We start from the raw sequence: 18,722 nt of genomic DNA, 5'->3' as shown, positions 1-18,722 counted from the left end.
AAATCTTTGAACGGAAGTGTACATTTACATTAAGTGGTTTGTAAGGATGGTAAATTAATACTGCACAAAAAAGTGGTTGTTTTCCATGTTATTTGATCAAGGAAAATATTTAATTTGATGCGTATGTTTTGTGTCTTTGCCCATACATTTGCACCTTTTGATGTAAATGTTTGAGGACAGGGATTTGTTCTTTCTGGATCCCATTAGAATGATGATCACAGAGAAAGGGACAGGGCAACAACTCTTACATTTACATTTAAGTCATTTAGCAGACGCTCTTATCCAGAGCGACTTACAAGTACATACATTCATACTTTTTTGTACTGGCCCCCCGTGGGAATCGAACCCACAATCCTGGCGTTGCAAGCGCCATGCTCTACCAACTGAGCCACACGGGACCATTGTAAAGTCGAAGACTTCAAACCTCTGTCCCGAGAGCCCACAGAGGAGGATATTCAATGGCTAAGGAACCATCTCCGTGGCAGGTTCAGTGGAATAGCATGTCTCCTTGAACCTGAGCCAGAACAACCGCTACCCTCCCTGTGATCCCTGTCTGTACCGGACATTGTTCAAAAATTTAAAAACAAGGGCACGCAGGCATCCTGGCTGGCATGGCGCTGCCGGTGTAGCAGCAGGAGGCTATACGGCAGGCAACAGTTGGATAGCGCACCAACCCCAACTGGCACACCATGAGGAGGGAAGTTGACAGCCAGCAATTATGGAACAGTGGTTAGGGCCAAGCGCGTTACTACATCGCTGCTACAAAGGGTTCTCAGATCAGTCATTGGATGGGGTGCTGTCTCTAAAGTGGGGCACAGATAACGAAGAGGATGGCATCAAGGCATTTAAAATGGCTACAGGGATGGATGTGCAGGAGTCAGGGCTTTGGGTCGGGGGCTCCTGGGCGCCTACTGGTGTACCACAGCAGTGGTGGAGGTCAAGTGTCCCTATGGTGCAAGGGACCTTACCATTGGAGAGGCAGTGAAGTCGAAGGATTTTTATATGAAGGAGGGAGGGAAGACCTCCCTCACTGGCACCAGGTCAAAGGTCAGCTCCACATCACAGGAAGGAACACCTGCTTCTTCGTTGTGTGAACCACCAAAGCCTCCATCACCATCCAGCATGACGACCTCAGACTCATATTGATCCTCCTGCCAGTACCTGTTTTCAGAGAAGCCAAAGGTCCAGAAATATTCCATATAGTTCACTCTTATGGGCACAGTGGGAATTTATATCTGTGATGTTGAAATTATTTCTTATCCCGTGTCTTACTTGCTGAAGGCCCCAGTCATCCCTGCCTGTACTTGATAATGTTGAAAAACAAGTGAACAATGAATAAAGATCATACACAAACAATAGGCTCCTAGAATAGGCTATATTACATTTAAGTTTTGCTCAAAGCAGCCAACTAAAGTAATGAGGTTAACATAAGTTCAATCACAAAGGCTGGTCTGAGTGCATCTCCTCACAGTTTCATTCAGAAGTACGACACAATTCACATTGCATTTTATCATGGGCTCAGTGGGAATATATATTTGTGATGTTAAAATTATGCAACAGATCTCCTTGCCGAGGGTGGTGTTGATCATGCACTGCTTGTCGTGGGGTGAGCCTGATGTTCCACATGTCACGCCTCATGTCTAAAACATGGGGAAAAGGGGACATAAAGTAAAAATGTTGATGCATCTACAAATGCAATGTTTTACACAATATTGTATCATATTTGATGTATTACTGACCTGTCCGTCCACAGGCTCGATGTGCTGTACAAATGGACACTCCTGCTCGGATCACACTGGTACTAGATGTCCATGCACCAGATTGTCTGAGAGATGCACTCCTGTTGGACTAGAAAACAGAGAAATTTGGTCATTTTCAATGCTGTATCACCATCTTTATCTGGACAGAAAATGCATTGTTTATCACTTTTTTTAAACACCTTGGACAATATGACAAGCAGTCCTTCAACAACCAATCCTCATGCCTCATTTTTTGTTCTTGTTTCCCAATCAACCATCTGGATCTTCCACTTCTGCCATGGTGGATGAGCTACCTTTTCTGGTAAATATAGGGCCATTTCTCTTTCCCACTGGAAAATGGCAGCTACAGACCTGAGTGTTGTCACTGGGTTTCCGGTCCACCCATCTGAAAGACAAAAAAAAAAAGTTTCTAGCTAAGTTGATTACTAAAATTGTAACATCTATATTAAAATACCATAACCCACAGACTTGACTAAGGATTTGGGGCACTGGCCAACAGACCACGATTTGTACTAGCCCAGGAAACATGCAGGTCCTAAATCTGTGGCATGTTTGAAAAGGCTAAATGTCACTGCTGTGTCAGGCTAGTTTGGCACATTATTTACTAGCCCAATCTGAAAAGTACTAGCCTCGGGATAGCTTAATTTCCATCCCTGCTGGTGACTTGATAGGTCATTTGATTAGTCATGTACAACAGATGCACTCGTGGAACAAATCCATGTGTTTTCTATGGGAAAACATTGCGACAACAAGTCCTTTGTGAGCCAGCTAGTTAACGTCAGCTCACCGTTCGTGTAAGTTAGTCACTTTTCCACACGGTGATGTACTAGGCAATGTTAGTCCATCAGGGCATGGATATTTATCTAACGTTTAGCTTGCTAGTTAAATGTTAGCTCATCGTTCGTGTTGTCAGACGATAATCGCCAACGTTAAATTATCTTCCCTTGACCACTACCGAAAAATGAATGGTGCAAAAACGATTGGAACCATTTCCGTGGTTTACGGGTATTATGACTCAAACTGTGGTATTCCTGCTTTGATGATTTATGACCAACAACAAACTACATGCGCCATGTTCCACTCTCCTGAAAAGCAAGAGCAGCAGCAGCATAAATTATCACATTTCTCTCTCTCAACTGCAGCAGTCACGTTCGGATCTGTACCGCCCTACAGACAAGTCAGTTAAAATTACACATACTCGTGAAAATCAGATCCGACCCAGACCCATGACATTATTTATAATTCTGTATTCGGACGTGTCTCGGGTATTTGGGTGTAGGTGGATCCTTGAAGCCATCAACCACCTATTGTGTTCACATCTTGGGTCATATGAATAAGACAGGTCCCCATTATGAAAGCCATCAATTACCATAGGACTATTGTGAATAAAATATTTCAAGAACAATATTTAATCAATCTCTTCTTTTCTATAAAAGTATTCTACTCTCAACTCGAAATGGGAGTGGCATCGCGAATGTCTTTGGTCCCTCGGTGGAAAATCTGTCTCCCTCCAACAGGTGGCGTTATTTCGTTGTTTCGCCAAACAAGCAAAGAGTTTTTGTATGGAGGTTATGTGTCGAATTTGGTCAACAAATAAACTATTCATTTTTGCTACGTGAGGTTTATATGATCGAACATAGGTTTCGTAATGCTAAAGTTGTTAGGAGTGTACTTTTATAAGTAGGACACGCGACATCCCGGCAACTTTGAGAAAAAACACTATATCGAACTTGTCTCGAGTGGTTATGCATATTCATGAAATGAGGCTAGTACCATAGCGTCGCTCTCTCCATTGAATACAGGCGGTTGACGTCAACAACCCTCATCGAGTATTCAATTATATACAATAATGAGATGTATCCACCAATCCAAAGAAAGGTTAAGCGGGATCTAGACCACCCGCTGTGCCGCTTTGTGGACAACGACTCCCATTGTTATGGCGGAGAGACATATATCGTGTCATTATATCCATAATCTTCGGTGTGGTCAAGATGGGAGTAGAATTTCACTTCCTGTATGTAACGGGTGTATTCACAACATAATCAAACGGAACGAAATGGGCAGCGACCTAATTGAATTTGTCCAATAGAAACTCGTTTTCTTTGCAAAATGTTTTCCGTTTTGAGTAAATGGTTTCCGTTGCAAAACGTTTTGGACTAATGATTACACCCCTGGTACCCGACAGAGACACACCTGTGAAATGGAAAGATTTTGATAGTTTGTGTAGAATAATCGACGACAGACACCGAATTTACAGGTGATACATTTTTGTTAATTCCAAGTGTTGTTTTTGAAGAAATATGGACCTATAAAGTTACAGAAGAGATAGATATTGGATTATTAATTTGCTACTCTTGACGTAATTCGTAGGCTACCTTTGAAATCAGGGAGAGAGAGACTGCCGCTGACAAAAGTCCTACGTTTGTCTATAAATTATTGTGTGTGTGTGTGCATATGTTATCTTATTTAGCTCATGTTACGACTACTTAAAGAAACAATTTTCATTTTAATAATTGATATTTAATCACAAGGCATTCCATGCTATATGTCACGTATTTTAAATTGCTTATATCACTCTGTTTTCAGATCATCCGCCTGATTGTATTTGTGGGAAATTGTTTTCCTGGAATGTCTTGTAGAATGACCTCTCTCCAAATTGGATTGTTATTGGGCGCTTCGGTGTGTTGTATTATTTTCCTGGGGCACGCGGAGGCTCAGGCATTCGGGGAACAATGTTTGGAAAAGTTCAAAAAGGGCAGAGACGATTTCGTTCTCGACACCAATGAGTCGGTCAAAGACGGTGCGACTTTCATCGCTTCAATGAAAGTTGAGCGCTCCAATGACTGTATACGCTCCTGCTGCAAAGACACCAGATGTAATGTCGCTTTCATGGAGAAGGTTTCAGATGAGGGCATGATCAAGTCATGCTTTCTCTTTGACTGTCTATACAAGCAGACCTACGTCTGCCGATTTGTCAGGAAGAAGGGATTCCAGAACTACATCATAGACTCTGTGTATGCAAGTGATCTGGCAACAAATGGGTTCCCAGGTAAGATGGGTATCACTCTCACCCATCACAATATAGACACTCATCAAATTAACTAATTGAGTCTACTCATATATTTAGGGTTGGGCATGTCCATAATGAACTTCATGTTGACAGTGAACTGCCTACTAAAGTAATCTGAACACATACACCATTTGGCTACTGTATATTATTATGAGCAGAGAAAGCAACCCAAATGGGCTTTTGACTCAAACCACAAAGACAGTCCCAACAGCCAAGCCTCTTATCTCCAGAGGAGATGAAACCACCGGCTTAGAGAAGAGCATTACCCAGCATGTCCACACATGCCATGGCTCATTAATATGGCCCGTTGTCACAGGTTTCTGTTTTTTTGCTGCTGAGAAAGCTTTTTACAGAGAAGATTTGTATTGTGCTGTGAGTTGGATTGCACTCAGACTTGACTCCGAGTGAATATTGTATGTCAACAGGATGTAGTTGTTAATTGAACATGAGCACCACCAAACTGATGGATTTGCTTATGTTGTGTTGACACTCAAAACCATTCAAATGCCATTAAAGTTGAGCCTAGTCAAACTTAAACCAGCCATGATGTGTTTACTCTTTGCACAACGGTTTCTGACATAACAGATTGTCTTAAAGCTGCATGTATTTTCAGTATGACTATGTTGTATTGAATATGTGATGAAGGCTGTATTCAACTTTCAGATGAAGAGGACCATCCTCCAGTGGCCAATGGAGGCCCAGACAGAGTGGTGCAGCCCCATGAAAGTTTGACTCTGAATGGCATTGAGAGCAAAGATGACCACGAGATTGTCACGTACCAGTGGCACCTAGTGTCAGGCAACTCCTCCGCTGTCATAGAGGTGAGTGATGATGACTGGGGACATCAGGGGGCTCTGGTCAGTCATTATTGGGGTGTTATCTGATCATAGATTTCTCTCTGACTGTAAGAGTACATGAGATGGACAGGTCACTCTCAGAACACCAAAGATCACAATTAACTCAATTTCCAAAGTTCTGCCATACTAGACAACAAATTTAAACATTTTATTTCCTCGTCTCCTAGAAAACTAAATTCGATGACCAAGTGATCGTGTCCAAACTGACGTCTGGGGTGTACAAGTTCCAGCTGACCGTCACAGACTCCAGCGGGAAGTCCGATCAAACCCAGATCACCGTCCTGGTGCTCACCCCTGAGCAGTCTGAGGGTGAGTATGCTATAGTCTATGTGAAACACCTGCAGAACTCACCTAGCTACACAGTTTAACACAGCTGTGTTGGGGGTGAAGGGAAATTCATGCTGTATATTGAATTTCAATGCACTTCTACACAGTAAGTTGCCTGTGTAGGAAATCAAACTAAAGTGAAAATTATTTCTCATAGCAGAGAAATGGTTGTTTCTTACGTGGTGAGACATTCCTCTTTTATGTTATATGTGGGATTGCGTGTTAGTGTCAGCATGATGTGAAAACCACTTAGATCCCTGTATAAGTTAACTAGATTATGCAAAGTCAAATGTCACCTATTTGACTGCCTGGCTGTGCTCCTCCATTCTAATGTCATAATGTCTTATTTTATTAGTCACAGTTGGTTTATGACATTATTGTTTTGATCATATCACTTCTAACAGTCAATAATCTGCTTCTACATTTCACTGTGCTGAAGATACTCAACATTAAGGTCAAGTTTGATTCCAGAGAGTGTGTGTGTGTGTGAGTTTTTTAAAGATGAATAGCTATGTAGTTTCTGAGTACTCATGTTTTGTTCCTGACTCACATTGTGTCATACCAGACATGACTCACGTCTCCTCTATTTGTTTGTCTTTAAAGTGGCCTACATCAGTGATCTGTCATGTGTTAAGAATAGGGACACTGTGATAAACTATGTCCTTGAGGTGAGAAGGACTGATGCCTTCTGACTATATTTGACACTGAACACACAATGCAAGTGAATGCAATATAAGGAATTACTTTGAAATTCTATTTTTTCTTCAAGTCGAGGTAACTGACTTTGCAGTTTGCATTTTGCTGTGAAGAAGAAATACCCCATTTCAAGTATAGGTGGTATGTTAAGTTCATAAATAATTTCTATGGCTTTCAAATGCTTGTTGATTACTTTTACCGGTTGTACTGGTTTAAGTTGGGTTTATTACTACAAGACTTTATCATAATCATCACCTTTTCATGCCAACGTGACAGGATGTATTCATATTAAAATGATAAAAATCCATTTCCAGGTGAACTCCTCTGATTCCCGTAGAACAAAATCTAGATTTTCAGATTTTAAAAGGCACAATTCACAAGTAGATTTGACCCGTCTTAGACATCTATAGCTCAAGCGCTACTTAAAACAGCTTAGCGTTGTTATTTTCCTAGTACCTGTTTCCTCATTGGTTGTGAGTTTGACAGAAAAACGGATATGTCCTCCATGAATGACGGTATGAGGTCATAACAGGATGACAACTCATTATCACACTGGCTTATACTTGGTAGATCAATAGTGTTGCCTGGCTGCTCATTATAGATTAACAGGGAATACTTAGGAATCAGACAATGGAGGGGTTCTCTCTGCCCTACCCAGTAACGTGAGAGTGTATATGGAATGGATAGACACTTCCTGGAAGTTCAGGAGAAACAGGAAATGAGAATGTGGTTGGCATGTTTTGACTTCACTCCCCCCCTTTTTAAAACCTGTCTGTCTGGTTTGAGCTTGGGTTTCACAAACACAAGCAAACTCTGTTACTGTCTTGATAAAGACAGACTCTTGATACTCAAACACTTTGATGTTATTTCTAATGAGTCAGTTATACATTTTTGGAGCATGTTGGTCTCGCTCACAGTCTTAGCAGACTGAGCAGAGACTATTAACCATTCATTGATTCAGTTACCCATTAACAAGTCTCTACTCGGAATGGTGTAAGGAATGTTCCTCTGAGGAAAAGACCAATGTATAGCAGTGATCCGTGACGTGAGCCACCATAATACATTTATACCGAAATGGCTGCCTGCCTCAATGCTGGACGAATCACAATTAGAAATGCTAGAATAATCATAATTAAAGATACCCTCCCCTCTCAGCAAAACGATATTCATACCTTGACTCGTTCTCTACCTATAATGTTATTCTTAATGCATCAATTCACTTTCATATTGTAATGATGGAATGGCAGTGTAATGTAATGACTCATACAAAATTGTTTTTTTAAGTAAACAGGTTAGTTCTAAAGCATCAACCAGCTTGTCGTGAGATGTAAAGCTTGGCGTTGCACAAGAGGAACCACTTCCTCTGTCTGTGTTATATCAGTCATGTCTGCTTTCTTCCAAGATGCATCCAAATGTATCTTCAGTGGTTGATGTAGGCCTAATTTGAAGGAAAATTACCTAGACCCCCCCCACCTCTGATGCTTTAGTTGGGGCGGCAGGTAGCCTAGTGGTTAGAGCATTGGGCCAATAACTAAAAGGTTGCTGGATTGAATCCCTGAGCTGACAAGGTAAAAATATGTTGTTCTGCCCCTGATCAAGGCAGTTAACCCACTGTCCTCCAGGCGCCGAAGACGTGGATGTTGATTAAGGCAGCCCCCCACACCTCTCTGATTCAGAGGGGTTGGGTTAAATGCGGAAGACACATTCAGTTGTACAACTGACTAGGTATCTCCCTTTCCCTTTATCCTCCAGATCACTGCCTGGTCCCCAAGAAGGTGGGTCCCTGTCGTGGGTCCTTCCCCCGCTGGCACTACAATGCTGCCTCAGAAAAGTGTGAGGAGTTCCTGTTCGGGGGCTGCAGAGAGAACCTAAACAACTACCTGTCCCTCCAGGAGTGTACCAATGCCTGTGATGGTGTTTCAGGTACTGTCCAGATCCCTCTTTCCTCTCTAAGAACAGTTGGTTGATTGGTTGATTGGTTAATTGATTGGCATTTCCTTTCATGTAGTTATGTCCAGCGTTGGCAGTGGCAGAAGTGGGCCACTTCCAGCCCCTAGAGGTAAGACTAACCTGCATTTCATTGAATGTCTTCAGTTGTAGACCTTTTGGCTATGCATCCCACACTCATTGATACATGCTTGCATATATACAGTGCCTAGTTAGTCTACACACCCCTAACCTTCAAATTTTGCTGCCTTAAAATAATAATAAATGCTATTTTCATACAGATCGACACAACGTACTCCACATTTTCAAAGTTATAGAACATTAGTCAAACATTTAATAAAATGTTAATTAAAATAATGTCTCGATTGCGTATGTCTTCACACCCCAGAGTTCGTTCTTGGTCTAAGCACCTTTGGCAGCCATTACAGCTATGAATCATTTGGAATAATATTCTATGAACTTTGCAAAAGTCTTAGGGCAACATATGTCCATTGTTTCAAGCTCAGTAAATTTGGTTGGGGATCATTGATGGACAGCAATATTCAAACCTTGTCTCTGCTTTTAAAGTACATTTAAGTCAGGACTGAGACTAGACCACTCATGAACATTCAACACCTTTTGGAAAGCCATTCTGGTGTGTCTTTGGCATAAAAATGTGTGTAATTGTCTCGCTGAAAATAAAACTCTGAGGTAGGTTTTCCTTTGACTTTTTACCTGGGCTTTGCTCCTTTCATATTTCTTTTGATCCTGAAAAACCACCAAGTTCTTGTCAATGACAAGCATACCAATAACATGATGCTGCCAATATAATACTTGAAAATACAGAGGGTTTCACTCTGTTGTATTGGATTTGACCCAAATATGTAGTTTTAATTTAGGCCAAAAAAGTTAATGTCTTTGCCATGTTGTCTTGCAGTGTTACTTAACGGCCTTGTTTCAAACAGAATGTATGATTTGGAGTGGAGAATGCATGATTTGGAGTGGAGTTTTTCTTAACACAGGCTTCCTTTTCATTTTATCATACAGGCCTGTAATGTGGAATGAATGCAATGTTGCAGATCCCTTTGTATTTTCAAGTATTGTGGTTATAGCATCATGTTATGGGTATGCTTGTCACCAGCAGGGACTGGGGAGTTTGTTAGAATCCAAATAAATATATAAAAGGCTCAAAGCTCAGGTAAAAAGTTAGAGGAAAACAGGTCCCTGAGTTTTAGTTTCCCACGGGATAATTACACAAATTGTAATGCCAAAGACGCACCAGAATGGATTTCCAACCGGTGTTGAGTGTTACTGATTGGTCCAGTCTCCGTCCCAACTGAAAGTTGTTAAAAAAATCTTAGACACAGTTTGAATATTGCTATCCATCAATGATTCCCATCCATATTTACTGAGCATGAGCAATTTTGACAAAAACAATGGATATATGTTGCCGTAAGAGTTTTGTAGAATCTTATTCAAAATGATTTACAGCTGTAATGGCTGCCAAAGGTGCTTCCACCAACTATTAACTCTGGGGTGTGAAGACATACACAATCATGACATCCTCATTTAGGTTTTTTTTGTAATTTTTTGTTGTTGTAATTGTGTGGATCAATGGGAATGTTTTGGGGGGGATTTTCATACAGATCTGTTTTACCGTTTAGAAATGAAAGCACTTTGTGAATCTAGTCCCCCCTCCTTATGACTTCTTCACAAGTATTTGGACAAATTTGCTTATAGTGTATCAAAGTAGTCAAGTTTAATATTTTGTACCATATTCCACACAGACTACATGAAGCTTGTGATTCTACAAATGTGTTGGATGTTTTTGCAGATTGTTATGGGTTATATTTTGCCCAGTAGTAACTGAATAATTTCCAAGTGAGTAGATTAGATGTTTTTGACCACTTCTAAATGAATCATGATAATGCCATGATTTAAGAAAATGAATGAATCATGAATAATGATGAGTGAGATGCCGTTACGAGGCTACAACAAAACATGCTAATCTCTCACCATTACCAATAACAGGGGAGGTTACATTTTTTGGGGGGGGGTTCACTTACATTAAACTTACAATACTTACAATTAAAGTGACTCCAAAATGGCACAAGACATTATTCATCATTCAGTTCCTATTGGGCAAAACATAATTTAAAACACACCGCAAATGCAATCAACAAGTTTGTAAAGTCACAAGCTTAATATAGTCATTGCATGCACTTTGATACACGAAAAATGACATCTTCAAATGAACAATTGAAACTAGAGCAGCAGCAGGTGGACTGGGGACAGCAAGGAGTCTTTACGACAAGTAGTCCTGAGGCATGGTCCTAGGGCTCAGGTCCTCCGAGAGAAGAGAAAGAGTTAGAGGGAGCATCCTTAAAATCACACAGGACACCAGATAAGACAGGATAAATACTCCAGATAAACTGTAACAGACTGATCCTAGCCCCCCGACACACAAACTATTGCAGCATAAAGCCCTTTTATCCTTTCGAATCCAAAATGGTGAGTACCTAGTTTACAATCAACAACCAAGGTTACTCTGATGGATTGGGTGAATTTCAAGTTGAGTTGACATAAAAGGAGGTTATCATATAATAAGCAATATTTTCTTTGCCATTTAGGAACAGGTACAATTGCTGCAGCAGCAACAGTGGGAGCAGGTAAGATTATTTATTTAGTCAGCATGAATTCAAATGATCAATTACCAGCTTCAAATAATTTTACAGATGTATTACTACTTTGTTTTGTTGTTTAGGCCAAACATTCACATGATAGTGATACTATTGTCAACCTCATTTAACAAGAGCTCAGGTATGTTTTTGGTTGCTTGCTCAAGTGTTTCTGCTGGGCCTTCATAGTTGTGGCAGTGGCAATGGCACCAGTTGTCCTAGGAGTGATAGGATTCACTGCTGGTGGGATTGCTGTTGGATCATCTGCAGCAAGCATGATGTCTGCAGCGGCTGCGGTAAATGGAGGTGGGATAGCAGCCGGGGGTCTTGTTGCTGCTCTACAGTCAGCAGGTAAATATGAAGAATCCTACAATCTTTCGATTAAATAAAGATAGCCAATGTTGGTGTTTGTGATGTCATAAATTACTAAATCATATGACTATAATTTATCATTGATGTTTGGATTAGCTTTATTTTTTATGTTGGACAGTGACAGATGTGTATGTGGTCAACCTAGGTGCTGCAGGGCTTTCAGGAGTGGCTACAGCGGCGGTGGGGGGTGTTGGAGCTGCAGTTACTGGAGCCATGGAATGGGTGGCCGCAGGAGCAGGGTTCTCAGGAGTGGCAGCAGCTACTACAGCAGCTACGGCAGGTTTGTGAGTGGCAGTGTAATGTAAGCAAGTTTGTTTCTCATATATGGGATAGTGACATGTGTGGTCTTCTCTAGGTGCTGCAGGGCTCTCTGCAACGGTTACAGCAGCAGTGGGAGGTGTTGGAGCAGCAGTTGGGGGAACAGCAGGATGGCTGGCCTCAAGGACTAGGACACCTGAAGAGGAAGAAGAGACAGGAGCAGCTACAGCAGCTGCTGCAGGAGGTTTGTCGGATTCATGTATCATTGATAAATTGGTCATGGAGTCAAATTAATGTTTGTCCTCTAGCGCGAAGGACTGTACACTCTAAGGCTGGTTCAGGTAGATAAGCTACCACTTTGGGGCAGTAGTAAAAGTGCAAGCAGTAGTTGTCACTTTATTGCATATATGAAAGGACAAGGTACTTTTGGTAGGGAAGGTAAAAGCTTGATCAGGTGTGGTGAGTTGCAGGGAGGGGGCGTGGCCAGAAGGTAATTGGGATAAGAGCCATGACCCTTCACAACAGTAAGTATGTTTGTATCGTATGTGGGACAGCAATGTGTGTGGTCTTCCTCTAGGTGCTGCAGGGCTTTCAGGAGAGGCTACAGAGGCTGTGGGAGGTGTTAGAGCAGCAGTTGGTGGAGCGTCTGAAGGGGATGGAGGAGTCGAGGAGAGAGAGCTTTCAGGAGCGACTACAGCAGCTGCAGAAGGTGTGTGAGGAGCAGCTGAGACAGAGTCATTTATCATTTTAATTGGGAATGTAAGGATATTTGTATCTCGTATGTGGAACAGCGATGTGTGTGGTCTTCCTCTAGGTGCTGCAGGGCTTTCAGGAGTGGCTACAGCAGCTGCAGAAGGTGTGTGAGGTGTTAGAACAGCAGTTGGTGGAGCGGCGGGATGGCTGTTCTCAAGAATCAGGACGTCTAAAAAGGAGGGAGGAGAGTAAAGAGGGAAGAGAGGATGAGAAGAGGGCCCTTTACATAAAAACTGATTGATGTTATGAATGTTTTTTTTGTTGCTCCTTAATATATTTTGTTCATCATTCATGTTTATTTCTGATTTTTGAGTTCATTTGAGTAAATATTTTCTCTATAAAAAAACATGAGCAGGTGCACACCCAGAGTAATAGTTTGTGTGGAGGTGCTGACTAACGGCAAATAAACTATAAACTATCAAAATAAAGTTGCACTCTCCATGTATAAACTCCCAGCAATTTAATGGGTATTTACCAACGTTTCGGCATCACTGTGCCTTCCTCGGGGTCTGAGTTTATAGTAAATATTTTCTCAACACTGTTTTTTCTTGGTTAAAAACTTCTTAGATTTATTTTTTAAGGGCTTGTAAGTAATCATTTCACTGTAAGGTCTACCCACACCTGTTGTATTTGGTGCATGTGACAAATAACACTTGATTTGCATGATTTCATAATGGTGTTACGAGTGCATATGTAAACCCCCTGTTGCCAAAACACATACGGGTATATACCCACTCAACATGTATTGCAAACAGATGCATGCACATCCACTCAGATGAACACTTATGCATGTGACAAAATAATTAACACACATACTTTCAAAATAGAAGTCTATTGTATAATGGAAACATGTTTTTTTAGTTGTCACCATATCCAGCCCTTTGACACTACAAACACATAACAGGTGTGTAATGCGCTTTGCAGGTGTGGTTCCCTTGTACATGCTGAATAAATGTAATCCAACCACAGAAAACCCTCCTACTACCTGGCAAACAGATTTTCCGGTGGAGTTTCATTCAAAGTAGTTTTCAGTACATTTATTTCTAAAGACATCCCTTTAAATTTGGTGTAAAGTACCTTTTAAGTTGAATTTTCTCATCAGACTCACTAGAATATATGGAGAGAATGTTCCGAATATTAGAGATCAATGAAAGAAAGTAATTTAAATACACGCATATTCGTCTCATTTCAGCACTAATTAAAAAATACTCTGATCTTGTATATTATTTAGGGTTCGGAAAGAATTTATTAATAAAAAAACAGGTTTGGAAAGCCTTTACTTAGAGAATATATTGGTGAATCAAAAATACGGTGGTTTGATTCATCCTGAAAGTTGACATATTCAATTGGTCAATTTATGAAATATTGGAAGGTGAGAAAAGTGTACAATAGGGGTTGAACAGTAGTCCTATAAATCGACCCTATCAATCGTCACTAATCACGGATGACAACGGTCCAGTAGTGAACCGTGCGCCAGACTCAAGGTTTAAACTGCTAGGTATGGTCAAGATTCAAATACGCCACATGCCCTTAATTATTGCACAACATGTAATACGTTAGCGTAATATGATTCACTATTGCTAGCAATCCTAAGGAACAACCACACAAACGTGACAGAGGAAAGAAATAACAATGGAATGGAATTATGAGTGGCGTCATTAGGCCTAGGTTTCCTAGGTTTCCTCTTTCCAAGAGGTTTTTGTTCCAGAAAGAAATTATGTTTTTCTGACTGAACCACATATCTTTTGACAGTAACGCAGTGTCCCGCTTTGGACTGAAGCTGAACCTTACAACATTATATTTAACCCTGTTTAAAATTAGCAATGTTGAGGTGGTAGAACTGACCAAACGAAATGAATCGTAGACATAATATAACCTATTGTAAGAAATTGAAATAGAGACTGGAAACTAGCAATAACTACACTTCAACATAAGCCATATATTATACAAAAACACACATACTCCTCATTTCTCTTGGACATATGCTGGACTTAAGACACCAACTATAGACACACATAATTCCCCTCCCCCATAATAACCACAGACACACCCAACCCATGGTTGGACCTCAGGACAAAGAACTCTCAGGAACCAATGGAACGTGGACACCAGGCCTGATCAGGACTACCCAAGACCCAGATCGACCAACCGGAAGGCCGGACTCGCAGATCTACCTACTTTGCTTGTTGTCTATATAGTACTGAACATTTCTGGAAACTGTCTCTTTCCCGGACGATTCACTAGGAGTCAGACTGAAAGAGCCTTGCTGCAAGATTTTACTAAGATATCTTTACATGTAATTAAACGGCCTTATTATAAAATTATCCACCTCGTCCTATTGTCTCCTCTTGTTCTCCTGTCAACAGTAAACGTTTTACTAACACTATTCAATTCTACAGGTTAACATGCTTGGCTCATGTCTGTTATTTCCATATAGGCTATGTAAATATTTGTTTAAAAAAAAAATATATATGATATGTGAATTTATTTCATTGAAATGCCTGCAAGTTAGCATTTCATTGCACTGTGTACTACATGTGTATATGACATAAACAAACTTTAACTTTTTTTCCACCTTACTAGCTCTGACTTTGCTGATAGCTATTTTGAGGAAAATGTACTTACTATAACTTTGATATGTGGATAGCTATCTTAAGATGAATGCACTAACTAAGTCACTCTGGATAAGAGCGTCTGCTAAATTACTAAAATGTCAATGTAGTCTAAAAATCTCACAATAGCCGGGGAGCCGGAACTGATTGAAATGGCCCGGAATCGGGTGTTGGATTGTTTTTAGCCAAACATTTTTTTGTTTTTTATTATAAATAAACTGTAGCGCATTAAAGTATTACTAAGTGTATGATGTGTAGTAAGCTGTTAGTAGCCCATGTGCCTCACCCAAATATTTTGCCTACTGTTCTGACTTGGTGGTGCACATGTAGCCTTTAACCTGTTTTTGAGAAATGTAATCATTGATTATTGTAAGAACTTTCATTGACTGCTTATATGCCCCCTTTATTTATCCTACGGTTCTGACTTGCTGTACAGGGAGAAAAAACACTGTGAGAACGGCCCATGTTCTGAATTCTGTCACTGTACATTTCAAAAGTGCTGAACAAATAGTTCTATTGACTACATCCGTCCTAGCTCGCTCATTAATGTCTTAATTTAAATTACGGACCGCCTCTTATCCGCTTGTCATCCCCTTATGACATAGTTTGTACATCTCAATTGTCAGTAGAAACTATTTGTTTATTAAAGACGTTCATCATGAGTTTGCAGGACTCGAAATCTACAAGTCTTGTGTAGGCTACATGTACATGTAGGCTAGCCGCTATGCATTATTATATTCATCTACTTCGATATGTGTTTTGAATCGAGCATAAGGACCGGCAGTTAACAGTTTACTCCTCAACAAAAAAAGCTTGCTGTGGAGGGGGCTGGAACCCACTGTTACAATCTATGGTTAAAGTGCACTATCAATTGCGAGTCAACATCTGCTTTATGCACTGTGTGCCACAGAGAAGCGATGAGGACAATGATAGCCTTCATGACTGCTATTTGACAAATGCAGAAGGCACTTTGTTTTCTTTCTTCATTGTTGATAAACTTACATGTTGTAAGGACCTTATTCATATTTTTCCAATTAAAGCATAACTGTGGGAAGTATGGGGTGCTCAGAGTTGGGTAGGTTACCTTCTAAATGTAATCCGTTACAGTTACTAGTTACCTGTCCAAAACTGTAATCAGTAACGTAACTTTTTGATTACCACAAACTCAGTAACGTAATCTGATTGCATTCTGTTACTTTTAGGATAAATCAATGTTGTAGTTTACATAGCTGGCCGTATATGGATGTTACATTTTACTTTATGGGTTGGTTATGTAGGCTTCTTCTCACCCATCACTTTTTACTACATTTAATAATATGATTAAATTATATCTTTACATTAAAAACCAGTCTATCAGAATTCCAGTCATTCCAATAAATGTTATGCGCCTTGATCTTTAAGAATAGGACTTATAAATATGGAAGTATAGATTAGCCAAATTGTTTTGCCTGAGCATAACCCCAAAACTAAGGGCTTATTAGCTAACCCTACTCTGTTGTTAATGATTTGTTGTCATGGAGGACTGATTGGGCTCATTGATTTGAGTTGAAAAATAGATGCTGCGCGGATGGAATGGCATGCTTTGAGCACTACTGGAAAGTGCTATTTACATGTGAAAAATGAATGACATGCTGCATTTGCTATAGGCTTATTTTTTTACCTTTTTGTTGGAAGCACTTTGATATCTTGATAATATGCAGCTGTTTAAAGGGCAATTCCACAGATGAAACAATAACAAAACGGACAAGCTTATATTTTGGGTTCTCATGGAGTGTGACAACTGAACTAAGCTCATGAGGCATTTATAAGTTATATTCTTCAAGAATCAATGGATATACACTACCGTTCAAAAGTTTGGGGCCACTTAGACATGTTCTTGTTTTTGAAAAAAAAGCACATTTTTGGTCCATTACAATAACATCAAATTGATCAGAAATACAGTGTAGACATTATATTGTTGTAAATAACTATTGTAGCTAAAACGGCTGATTTTTTTAATGGAATGTCTACATAGGCATACAGAGGCCCATTATCAGCAACCATCACTCCTGTGTTCCAATGGCACGTTGTGTTAGCCAATCTAAGTTTATCATTTTAAAAGGCTAATTGATCATTAGAAAACCATCTTGCAATTATGTTAGCACATCTGAAAACCGTTGTTATAATTAAAGAAGCCATAAAACTGACCTTCTTTAGACTAGTTGAGTATCTGGAGCATCAGCATTTGTGGGTTTCGATTACAGGCTCAAAATGGCCAGAAACAAATAACTTTCTTCTGAAACTCGTCAGTCTATTCTTGTTCTGAGAAATGAAGGAATACCATGCGAGAAATTGCCAAGAAACTGAAGATCTCGTACAACGCTGTGTACTACTCCCTTCACAGAACAGAGCAAACTGGCCCTAACCAGAATAGAAAGAGTAGTGGGAGGCCCCGGTGCACAACTGAGCAAGAGGAAAAGTACATTAGAGTGTCTAGTTTGAGAAACAGACACCTCACAAGTCCTCAACTGGCAGCTTCATTAAATAGTACCTGCAAAATACCAGTCTCAACGTCAACAGTGAAGAGGATACTCCGGGATGCTGGCCTTCTAGGCAGAGTTGCAAAGAAAAATACATATCTCAGACTGGCCAATAAAAAGAAAAGATTAAGATGGGCAAAAGAACACAGACACTGGACAGAGGAACTCTGCCTAGAAGGCCATTATCCCAGAGTCGCCTCTTCACTTCTTGAATTCAACCATTATTGGCACGGGAAGCAAAATAGTGATGGCTTGGCAAGCCTTGCAGTTAGCCACTGATTCCTTCCAAAACACTCATTGTTGAATTTGCGATTTCCACTTGTTGTCTAATGTTTATGTCCAATGGCCGATGAGCACCAATATGTTTTATATATATAATTTATCTTCATATGACAAGGATTGAAAAGGATTTGCCAGTAGATTGTCGACTTGATTCATGATGATGACTGCTTGTCTAGCTTGCTAGCTATGATTTTGAAAGTATGATGTTGGCATGATCAGTCCAATCAAAACTATGGTAGATATAACGTGATTTCATGTAATTTAATCTGTGGCCAAGGACCTTGAGCCTTCTTGGATGGGCACTTCTAATGTAAGTCTATGGCAGCACCCAAGTGGGCTTGAACTTTCTAGCTCTCCCTGTAGATTTTGCTGTGATGTAGTGTCCCCATGAGTGACAGAACACTGAACCAATCATGGTGCAACTAGAGAAGATTGCCAACCCCTGCGCTCTATATTTTCCGCTGGCTGCCCCTCCACCACAGAAAGCACAGAGCTAAGCTGAAACACCTGCATTTTGGAGCTGCCTTACTCAAAAAGGCAAAAAAGAGATAATGTCTGTATGCTGCTTTATTAACCCAATACATGTTTTTACATTGTTTGCAACCTGATATG

At 40.3% G+C, this 18,722-nt stretch overlaps 1 protein-coding gene and 1 long non-coding RNA gene across 6 annotated transcripts in view; one reads left to right on the top strand and one right to left on the bottom strand.

Moving 5' to 3' along the window:
• Positions 1-76: 76 nt before the first annotated feature.
• Positions 77-3,276, bottom strand: LOC129812725 (uncharacterized). 4 transcript variants are annotated; one of them, XR_008753054.1, is made up of 5 exons: positions 2,548-2,929; positions 1,940-2,145; positions 1,740-1,848; positions 969-1,640; positions 77-802 (listed from the first exon to the last, which is right to left on the bottom strand). It is a non-coding gene; the product is annotated as an uncharacterized LOC129812725 (long non-coding RNA). The 4 variants fall into 4 exon arrangements; XR_008753055.1 differs by lacking the exon at positions 2,548-2,929 and adding an exon at positions 3,130-3,276 and having other exon boundaries at positions 77-1,640; XR_008753053.1 differs by lacking the exon at positions 2,548-2,929 and adding an exon at positions 2,959-3,123 and having other exon boundaries at positions 77-1,640.
• Positions 3,277-3,310: 34 nt separating this feature from the next.
• LOC129812724 (kunitz-type protease inhibitor 1-like) overlaps positions 3,311-18,722 on the top strand; it is an 81,659-nt gene continuing 66,247 nt past the window's right edge. Inside the window, exons 1-11 of one of the 2 annotated variants that reach the window (XM_055864552.1) lie at positions 3,553-4,017; positions 4,347-4,809; positions 5,494-5,651; positions 5,855-5,996; positions 8,463-8,633; positions 8,719-8,769; positions 11,267-11,305; positions 11,504-11,665; positions 11,832-11,966; positions 12,042-12,188; positions 12,522-12,653. In XM_055864552.1, coding sequence (XP_055720527.1) covers positions 4,389-4,809; positions 5,494-5,651; positions 5,855-5,996; positions 8,463-8,633; positions 8,719-8,769; positions 11,267-11,305; positions 11,504-11,665; positions 11,832-11,966; positions 12,042-12,188; positions 12,522-12,653 — 1,558 coding nt within the window. In that variant the 5' untranslated portion in view covers positions 3,553-4,017; positions 4,347-4,388. Of the gene's footprint in view, positions 4,018-4,346; positions 4,810-5,493; positions 5,652-5,854; positions 5,997-8,462; positions 8,634-8,718; positions 8,770-11,266; positions 11,306-11,503; positions 11,666-11,831; positions 11,967-12,041; positions 12,189-12,521; positions 12,654-18,722 lie in introns of both variants that reach the window. The other variant, XM_055864551.1, reaches the window with a different exon arrangement.

This window comes from Salvelinus fontinalis, chromosome 16 (assembly GCF_029448725.1).
Source record: "Salvelinus fontinalis isolate EN_2023a chromosome 16, ASM2944872v1, whole genome shotgun sequence".
NCBI classification, from domain to species: Eukaryota; Metazoa; Chordata; class Actinopteri; order Salmoniformes; family Salmonidae; genus Salvelinus; species Salvelinus fontinalis.
The sequence above is the reverse complement of the archived record's forward strand: the minus strand, read 5'-3'. Positions and strand labels throughout refer to the sequence as shown.